The sequence below is a fragment of the Xenopus tropicalis genome, chromosome 3 (assembly GCF_000004195.4).
Source record: "Xenopus tropicalis strain Nigerian chromosome 3, UCB_Xtro_10.0, whole genome shotgun sequence".
Taxonomy (NCBI): Eukaryota; Metazoa; Chordata; class Amphibia; order Anura; family Pipidae; genus Xenopus; species Xenopus tropicalis.
Genome location: NC_030679.2, coordinates 140,193,282 through 140,203,442, shown reverse-complemented (window position 1 = coordinate 140,203,442; position 10,161 = coordinate 140,193,282). Strand labels below are relative to the sequence as shown.

The 10,161-nt window shown below is 50.5% G+C and overlaps 1 protein-coding gene across 1 annotated transcript; it reads right to left on the bottom strand.

Annotated features, from left to right (window-relative positions):
- Window positions 1–564: 564 nt before the first annotated feature.
- On the bottom strand, window positions 565–9,838 carry thibz (thyroid hormone induced bZip protein). The gene is made up of 2 exons (XM_018092557.2): window positions 9,633–9,838; window positions 565–5,396 (listed from the first exon to the last, which is right to left on the bottom strand). Exon 2 carries the CDS (start codon window positions 5,309–5,311, stop codon window positions 4,304–4,306), a length of 1,008 nt encoding a protein of 335 aa, XP_017948046.1. The 5' UTR covers window positions 5,312–5,396; window positions 9,633–9,838; the 3' UTR covers window positions 565–4,303.
- Window positions 9,839–10,161: the final 323 nt, after the last annotated feature.

The following is a 10,161-nucleotide window of genomic DNA, read 5'->3' as shown; positions in this document are numbered from 1 at the left end:
CCGGGACACTGGGAAAAAACCCCGTGGGCCCCAGCGGCCCAGACCCGATCCTTGCCGGCACTCCCTCTGCCGACTGTTCCTCCCCTGATACATTAAACTTGTGCTCAGAGGAGGACGTTGGGTGGGGGAACCTGGGGGGGTAAGGGAGGCTCAGCGGGGGCCCCTGTGTGGGGTAAGGTAGCCCCGGTGGGCCCTGCACCCCCCAGTCTGACCCTGGTCAAAAGCAAAGGGTGCCCAATAGTGATGTGAGGGTCGACTATTTGTCCTTAACCTGCCTCTTCTCTACCTGAGACCTGAACCCGCCCTGCCTATGACATTATTGAGGGGGCGGGGCAGGCACGTGCCTATAAATAGATGCTGCCCGACCCGGAAGTGGGGCTCATTTATTCCGTAGGCGGGGAGGGAGACAGAAGGGCTGATATTTTACCGGCTAGGCCGGTGACATACTGGCCGCAAGGCAACCCTAGACAGTAGAGGTAGGTACTTATGGCCATTGTGCCCCTCCCACCTAGGGACGTTCCTTGGCTACTTACACCTAATTCGGTAAATAACCTGCAATTGACGTTCTTTAAACAGTTCCTTTATTAATGAAGGTCATTCATGGGAAAACAAACACCAGGAGAGCGCGGGAGAGAGAGCGAGACAGAGAGAGACAGCAGAAACATTCCAGACTTGTCCCCACACAATAACAGCTCTTATTGAGCACAGATATTTGCTTTCAAGCTTTACCCAAAATGGCACAAATTAGAGTTTTTTTTGTCTGACTTTGGACTTCCCGGCTGCTCTAAGCAAAGGCCATAGGGCACGTGTACTCATGTGACTCACAGCAAATACACAATAGACACATTTGTTGACTTTGTCTCGAAGGCCCCAGACACCTATCGGCATCCAAGTTTGGTTCCCCGGTGTGTGTTTTGTGCTCCGCTGCCCTGCCCCAATGTCACCCGTTCCGCCCCCAGAAGGGTGGGGTTATGAAGGTGGCAACCCTAGAAACAGCAATACCACGTGTTACTGAGTCCATCTTGGCCTTTTGTTACCATTTTGTTCTCCTCCCGCCATCTTGGCCCACTAGAGCTTTATTGTGCTATTGTCTCCATCTTGCTCTGCTCTACCTGCCACTGCCGTTCAGTCAGGGCCACTATTTGCAGGGCCCCTATTTGATGGGTGGAGCATACACACAAGGTGGGTGTGGCACGTCCTACTGTCCAATGGCTGTATGGTGCAAAGGCCCAGTGACAACCAGGAAATAATAATAATGTTGGCAAATAACAAAGGCACTGCCGGTGCAGGTCATGTGAGCGGTACAGTTCCGCACTATGAATTACATTATTTTATGGGGGGGGCAGATTACATAAATACTGTTCCACCCTTGGACAGAGCTGAAGAGCATTCAGGTAAAAAACTGAAGGTTCATGAACCATGGAAAGTGGAAATGATGACTGTGTGGGTGGGGTTGATATACCTGTGAGTATTACCCTGTAATTAACAAGAATGGTATGTTCTATTCCTTCAGCCCTATGAATTCCTCTCTGGCTGTCGGCAGTTCTGTTTTTCCCAAACACCAGTCGGCTGGTGGCGCCCAATACTGCGTTGGTCCTAGGACTGTGAGCGACTACTGATCCTCACCCAAATACCTGTTGGGGGCAAATAGGCAGCTTTGGTTTGGAGGTACTGGTGTGGAGCATTGCGTCCAACACAATCACAGTGCAGGCTATCTGGGCACCTACACATAAAGTATGGGTCTGTCTAGCCACAAAGCAAGCTCCTTCATACTGATTGGCCCCAGGAGCACACTGCTGCTCTGACTTACAGTCTAGTAAAGTCCAGCTAGGTAGACCATCATTCTAATTCGGCCCAACTAGGTAGCCCATCAGTCTAGAAAGGCCCAGCTAGGTAGACCATCAGTCTAGTATGGCTCAACTAGGTAGATCATCAGTCTAGTATGGCTCAACTAGGTAGATCACCAGTCTAGTAAGGCCCAACTAGGTAGACCATCATTCTAATTCGGCCCAACTAGGTAGCCCATCAGTCTAGAAAGGCCCAGCTAGCTAGAACATCAGTGTAGTAAGGCCCAACTAGGTAGACCATCAGCCTAGTAAGGCCCAACTAGGTAGACCATCAGTCTAGTATGGCTCAACTAGGTAGATCATCAGTCTAGTATGGCTCAACTAGGTAGATCATCAGTCTAGTAAGGCCCAACTAGGTAGATCATCAGTCTAGTATGGCCCAACTAGGTAGATCATCAGTCTAGTAAGGCCCAACTAGGTAGATCATCAGTCTAGTAAGGCCCAACTAGGTAGATCATCAGTCTAGTATGGCCCAACTAGGTAGATCATCAGTCTAGTAAGGCCCAACTAGGTAGAACATCAGTCTAGTATGGCTCAACTAGGTAGACCATCAGTCTAGTAAGGCCCAACTAGGTAGAACATCAGTCTAGTATGGCTCAACTAGGTAGACCATCAGTCTAGTAAGGCCCAACTAGGTAGAACATCAGTCTAGTATGGCTCAACTAGGTAGACCATCAGTCTAGTAAGGCCCAACTAGGTAGACCATCAGTCTAGTATGGCCCAACTAGGTAGAACATCAGTCTAGTAAGGCCCAACTAGGTAGAACATCAGTCTAGTATGGCCCAACTAGGTAGATCATCAGTCTAGTAAGGCCCAACTAGGTAGAACATCAGTCTAGTAAGGCCCAACTAGGTAGAACATCAGTCTAGTATGGCATGGCTCAACTAGGTAGACCATCAGTCTAGTAAGGCCCAACTAGGTAGAACATCAGTCTAGTAAGGCCCAACTAGGTAGAACATCAGTCTAGTATGGCATGGCTCAACTAGGTAGACCATCAGTCTAGTAAGGCCCAACTAGGTAGAACATCAGTCTAGTAAGGCCCAACTAGGTAGATCATCAGTCTAGTAAGGCCCAACTAGGTAGAACATCAGTCTAGTATGGACCAACTAGGTAGATCATCAGTCTAGTAAGGCCCAACTAGGTAGAACATCAGTCTAGTATGGACCAACTAGGTAGATCATCAGTCTAGTAAGGCCCAACTAGGTAGAACATCAGTCTAGTAAGGCCCAACTAGGTAGAACATCAGTCTAGTAAGGCCCAACTAGGTAGAACATCAGTCTAGTAAGGCCCAACTAGGTAGATCATCAGTCTAGTATGGACCAACTAGGTAGATCATCAGTCTAGTAAGGCCCAACTAGGTAGAACATCAGTCTAGTATGGCCCAACTAGGTAGATCATCAGTCTAGTAAGGCCCAACTAGGTAGAACATCAGTCTAGTAAGGCCCAACTAGGTAGATCATCAGTCTAGTAAGGCCCAACTAGGTAGAACATCAGTCTAGTAAGGCCCAACTAGGTAGATCATCAGTCTAGTATGGCCCAACTAGGTAGATTGGTAACTTGGCCATAGGAGAGTTACATTGTAGGGTGAAAGTGGATACAGGGACCTTATAGCAAATACATTACTCTATAATTGTGGAAGGTCACTGTTACCCCTTGTAGGAAACATCACAGAGAAAACAAGGCCTGCAGCCTCACAATGTAGCCCTATTGGAACAGCTTCTTGCTCACACCGGTAGCTCGGCGCCACCTTTTCCATCCACTGAATCGAGGGCCACGTTGTTCAATACTTTCATACAGAGGGGTCAGGGCTTAGCCAAGGGCAGCGCACAGGGCAAGGCTACCTCACACTACAATGGAGACAGTTTCAGCCTATGCTGTCCTACCGAGGTGCCAATGCAACACTGCGATGGCTTCTGGCTCAGACGAGTGTTGGTTTGTTTGCGTTACAAAGTACGAGCAGATCCCTTCAATAAATAACCTCCAGTGTGTTCAAGCTAGCGTTTCCCTCTCAGCACAATCAGTATGTACAAATGATTATGTATATACACCCCCTCCATCTCGCCAACATGGCGCCCATGTCCTGACAATATCACATTAGCACCTAAACGACAAACAGTTCTGCGAGGAGGCAGAGAGGTCACAGTGTGTGTGGCACGGGCGGCACTTTAGCCAGGAGCACAGCAGTCCCGCTGAAGGATTTTGGCAGCCGAACAGACAACGGGGTCACTGATGCCAAATGCCTCGGAGAAGCCGTATGAGCTCATCGCATTGCTACCTGTCTCTCATCCAGAAAGCGATGACACAACAGCGAATGGGATACGACAACACTAGGTCGTCGGTGCTGTAATGCTTGGCATGGAAAGTGTTCATGTGACCTGTCAAAATGGCATCCCTAGTGCCGCAGTATTAGGCATAGCTGCCAGCGCCTGGGTCGTTGCTCCATCTGCACAACGGCTTCATTCGTGGCCCCCGCGGGCCACTACCTGCTCCGAGAAAATTCTTTTTAAATGTGCCACCTCTGCGGAAAGTGAAGCAAGCTGGGATCGGAGCTCGGAGCTGTCAGAGGCGGCCGGGGGTACTCCATCTTGGCTGTGGGGCATCCATCGCCCGCGAGGGCAGGGTGGGGGCTGCTGTGGGAACCCTGTAGGTGTCTCAGGAGCAAAGCCACCCGTTTCCCTTGGCACTTGCATTATGCTATGTGTCCCCTCCTCACCGGGGACACCTCCCTTAAACCTCAGCTTATGTGGGAGGCTCTTATAACAATCCCCGAGGGTCTCCAGTCTCCCACGAGGGTTCTCCACAGTTTCTGCATTAATGGTACCGTAATACGTCAGAGCCGAGTGAGGCATTGGGGCAGGTTCATGCTCTGGAACTCGGTCTTCGAAGAAAACAGGGCTGCCCACACTTGGGGTAGAGAAACCAGAGTCTTCCGAATGGGGTAGAGGAGGCGGTGGGGGTGGGTTGGCCGGTGGAGGCTCGTGAAGGCCACACTGGGTTGAGTAGCCTCCTCGGGTTTCTTCACAAGGGTCACGTACCAGGCCAAAGCGGAAACGTAGGGCAAGGAGCTCGGCACGGAGTCGGGCATTCTCTTCAAGAAGGGCAATAACACGGCCCTCGAGGGCAAGATCCCCCGCCCGGCGCTTCTCTCTTGAGCGCTTTGCGGCCTCGTTGTTCTTGCGTCTCTTGTCCCAGTAGCAGTCGTCTTTCTTCTCATCTGGGGTGAATTCCCGCCGCCGCCGGATATTGCAGGGAGAAGAACACGAAGTAGGAGAGGAGTGAGAGTTCCGACAGCCAAGCAGGGAACGAGCAAGCAGCAAGCCCGAGCCTGAAATGAGAGATGTCGAGGGGGAAATCTCGTCGGCCCCCTGAGTCTGCGGAGGTGGAGCATAAGCCTCCAGTGTGGGAGGAGCCTGAGGAGGCGCAGGTGGATCCACGGGGGTCGGGCAAGGAACAGGGCCGTTCATTGCCGGTTGGGGGGAGAGGGCAGGAGGGGAGAGATCACCTAGGTGAGCCAGGGTGGTGCAGGGGTGCAAGTCAAAGGGCAGATGCCTGTGGAAAACAAATCTTGGAATTAGGAAGCACAAGGATGTAAGAGATCAGCAAGGGTTAAACAATCCAGACACAGAGACAGAATGTCACAATAATGTCACCTCAGTACCACACACCGCAAACTCCCAGTCTGAGGAACAGAGCACTCAGAGTCAGGGGAACATTGATATAAATGGATTCAATTCAGGCAGACTGACCCCCCCCACTGCTACTATAGGCACCATCTCTCCCTACTATACCTGCTATCCCACAGCCCCAGTCCCTTCCCAGAGGCTATTATCCCCCCACTGTTACTATAGGCACCATCTCTCCCTACTATACCTGCTATCCCACAGCCCCAGTCCCTTCCCAGAGGCTATTATCCCCCCACTGCTATTATAGGCACCATCTCTCCCTACTATACCTGCTATCCCACAGCCCCAGTCCCTTCCCAGAGGCTATTATCCCCCCACTGCTACTATAGGCACCATCTCTCCCTACTATACCTGCTATCCCACAGCCCCAGTCCCTTCCCAGAGGCTATTATCCCCCCACTGCTACTATAGGCACCATCTCTCCCTACTATACCTGCTATCCCACAGCCCCAGTCCCTTCCCAGAGGCTATTATCCCCCCACTGCTACTATAGGCACCATCTCTCCCTACTATACCTGCTATCCCACAGCCCCAGTCCCTTCCCAGAGGCTATTATCCCACTGCTACTATAGGCACCATCTCTCCCTACTATACCTGCTATCCCACAGCCCCAGTCCCTTCCCAGAGGCTATTATCCCACTGCTACTATAGGCACCATCTCTCCCTACTATACCTGCTATCCCACAGCCCCAGTCCCTTCCCAGAGGCTATTATCCCCCCACTGCTACTATAGGCACCATCTCTCCCTACTATACCTGCTATCCCACAGCCCCAGTCCCTTCCCAGAGGCTATTATCCCACTGCTACTATAGGCACCATCTCTCCCTACTATACCTGCTATCGCACAGCCAATAAAGCAGCACACAAAGGCACAAACACAGACTGTACACAAGCGCTGGGCTATAATTGTGCAATCTTTCTTGGAAAGCGAGGGCAGGAAAGCAGAAATACTATGAAAGGATCCAGACGGGAGTGTCGCACAAACAAACAGTCACATGGTTACGGTGTTAAAGCCCTTGTACAAGCGCACTCGCTCCGAAATTGCTGGCGGGTAATGAATTCATTTGGAGCCAACAATCTGTGTGAGTGCTGCAGTTGGGCACTAACGCACTAATACTGGGAGTTGACACAATTACACCCTAATTAAAGTAATACAGCGCCATTACTCTGTGGGAATGAACAGATAATAATTACTCTGAGTTTGTGTCGCTCATAGGGAATAACACTAATACGCTACTAATGGGTTACACACTCAGGGTCCGACGGGCTCACTGGGTTGTTCACCTTTTAGTTAACTTTTAGTATGATGTAGAGAGTAATATTCTGAGACAATTTGCAATTGGTCTTCATTTCATATTATTTGTAGTTTTTTAGTTATTTCACTTTCAGTTCAGGAGCTCTCCAGTTTGGAGTTTCAGCAGCTACTTGGTTGCTAGGGCGCAAGTTACCTTAGCAACCAGGGAGTAGTTTGGATGAGAGGCTGGTATATGAGTAGGAGAGGGGCTGAATAGAAAAGAAAGTTACACAAAGTAACAGTAGGGTGGGGCTGGAGTGGTGGGCGCTTTAGTTGATTGGATGTTCCGCTGGCCCCGCCCCCCACACACACTGGGAGTAATAGAGTGTAAGTGTTCCACGTGCTACTGGGGCACTAACGCACTATTACTGGGAGTGTATTGATTGGCTCCCCCAGACCCCGGGCAGTGAGTGGGGGCTCATAGGGTCAGACACAGAGCTTCCCTCTTACTAAATATTACCCAACCAAAGTGAAAGGCAGCCTGACACCAATAGGGGTGGGGGGACTGTATTACTGACGGACACACAAACAGCTACACATCCTGCCATATTCCCAGCGCTGGGTGCCAAACATATACTGGCACTCGTCTTATAGGCTTCCCTGTCTGGGACTCAGTGTTCTGCCAGCTTTATAGTAACGGCACACACACAGCTGCTGCGCCCCCCCCGACCCCCCCCGGCCCCTCTGTGTAGCCACTTCCACCGAGCATCCTCATTGGCTGCGGCCGCTAACTTGTCCCCCCCCAGTGCCCCCTGTAATGAATCAGTTTAGTGCATACCCACAATGCCACACATACCCACAATGCCACACATACCCACAATGCAACACATACCCACAATGCCACACGTACCCACAATGCCACACGTACCCACAATGCCACACGTGCCCACAATGCCACACATACCCACAATGCCACACATACTCACAATGCCACACGTGCCCACAATGCCACATGTGCCCACAATGCCACACGTACCCACAATGCAACACGTGCCCACAATGCCACACGTGCCCACAATGCCACACATACCCACAATGCCACACATACTCACAATGCCACACGTACCCACAATGCCACACGTACTAGCTGGGGGCACTGGAACTGCTCCCCCAGTGGGTGTAAATATATTGGGTGGTTTCTGGCCGCCTCCCACTCAAACAGAAATACAAATATGCTGAAAAGGAAAGGTCTGTGCTCTCTGTGACGTCAGGCTTAAAAAATCTACAGCCCCTTATACTGAATATACTGTAATACAAGGTTATATTATCTGCAAACATATACAAATTCATCATTCTTTCTCTGATTTGCTTCCATTCACTGTATTGTATCTGTGTCCCTCTGTATATTAGAGTGTAAGCTCTGCAGGGCAGGATTCCCTTCTCCCAATGGTTCCCTCTCCCTGTATTGTATCTGTGTCCCTCTGTATATTAGAGTGTAAGCTCTGCAGGGCAGGATTCCCTTCTCCCAATGGTTCCCTCTCCCTGTTTGTATCTGTGTCCCTCTGTATATTAGAGTGTAAGCTCTGCAGGCAGGATTCCCTTCTCCCAATGGTTCCCTCTCCCTGTATTGTATCTGTGTCCCTCTGTATATTAGAGTGTAAGCTCTGCAGGGCAGGATTCCCTTCTCCCAATGGTTCCCTCTCCCTGTATTGTATCTGTGTCCCCTCTGTATATTAGAGTGTAAGTTCTGCAGGGCAGGATTCCCTTTCTCCCAATGGTTCCCTCTCCCTGTATTGTATCTGTGTCCCTCTGTATATTAGAGTGTAAGCTCTTGCAGGGCAGGGATTCCCTTCTCCCAATGGTTCCCTCTCCCTGTATTGTATCTGTGTCCCTCTGTATATTAGAGTGTAAGCTCTGCAGGGCAGGATTGCCCTTCTCCCAATGGTTCCCTCTCTCTGTATTGTATCTGTGTCCCTCTGTATATTAGAGTGTAAGCTCTGCAGGGCAGGATTCCCTTCTCCCAATGGTTCCCTGTATTGTATCTGTGCCCCACTGTATATTAGAGTGTAAGCTCTGCAGGGCAGGATTCCCTTCTCCCAATGGTTCCCTCTCCCTGTATTGTATCTGTGTCCCTCTGTATATTAGAGTGTAAGCTCTGCAGGGCAGGATTCCCTTCTCCCAATGGTTCCCTCTCCCTGTATTGTATCTGTGTCCCTCTGTATATTAGAGTGTAAGCTCTGCAGGGCAGGATTCCCTTCTCCCAATGGTTCCCTCTCCCTGTATTGTATCTGTGCCCCTCTGTATATTAGAGTGTAAGCTCTGCAGGGCAGGATTCTCTTCTCCCAATGGTTCCCTCTCCCTGTATTGTATCTGTGTCCCTTCTGCATATTAGAGTGTAAGCTCTGCAGGGCAGGATTTCTCTTCTCCCAATGGTTCCCTCTCCCTGTATTGTATCTGTGTCCCTCTGTAATATTAGAGTGTAAGCTCTGCAGGGCAGGATTCCCTTCTCCCCAATGGTTCCCTCTCCCTGTATTGTATCTGTGCCCCTCTGTATATTAGAGTGTAAGCTCTGCAGGGCAGGATTCCCTTCTCCCAATGGTTCCCTCTCCCTGTATTGTATCTGTGTCCCTCTGTATATTAGAGTGTAAGCTCTGCAGGGCAGGATTCCCCTCTCCCAATGGTTCCCTCTCCCTGTATTGTATCTGTGTCCCTCTGTATATTAGAGTGTAAGCTCTGCAGGGCAGGATTCCCTTCTCCCAATGGTTCCCTCTCCCTGTATTGTATCTGTGCCCCTCTGTATATTAGAGTGCAAGCTCAGCAGGCTAGGGGGGCAGTAGGAGGGGCAGTTACATGCAGGTTATACTGTACCTGAATGGGCAGCAGAACTTCCTCGTGCTTCTCACTTGTTCCCAAGCTGATCCCTGTTGCTAAGTGTCTCTTTGTCCCTCTCCCTGCCTGTTTCTCCTGTGCTGAACTCTCCCCAGCTCCTGTCTCGCTGCCGGTCCCCTCTCTCTATCACTATGTATATACACAGCGTGTGTGTCTCTCCCAACCCTACAGAGTTCAAATGAGGCTGAGCATTCACCTTACTTAACCCTAGTGCGTCCTGTGAAAATGTGCCAGTCTTTCCCCTCCTCTCACTCACTCTGTCCCCTTCCCTTACTCACAGCTCCCCGAGCCTCCCGCTCCCCTCCCTCGGCTCCTAAAGGCACTCGCTACTGATATGTACTGACTGCACAGCCCATCCGCGTGTGCCTCTGCCTCTACATGGGTAGCCTAGCCTGGTATTAGCAACCATACATACTCAGCACCATTATACAGAGCAGCCTATAGATACTCAGTCTCATTATACAGAGCAGCCTATAGATACTCAGTCCCATTATACAGAGCAGCCCAT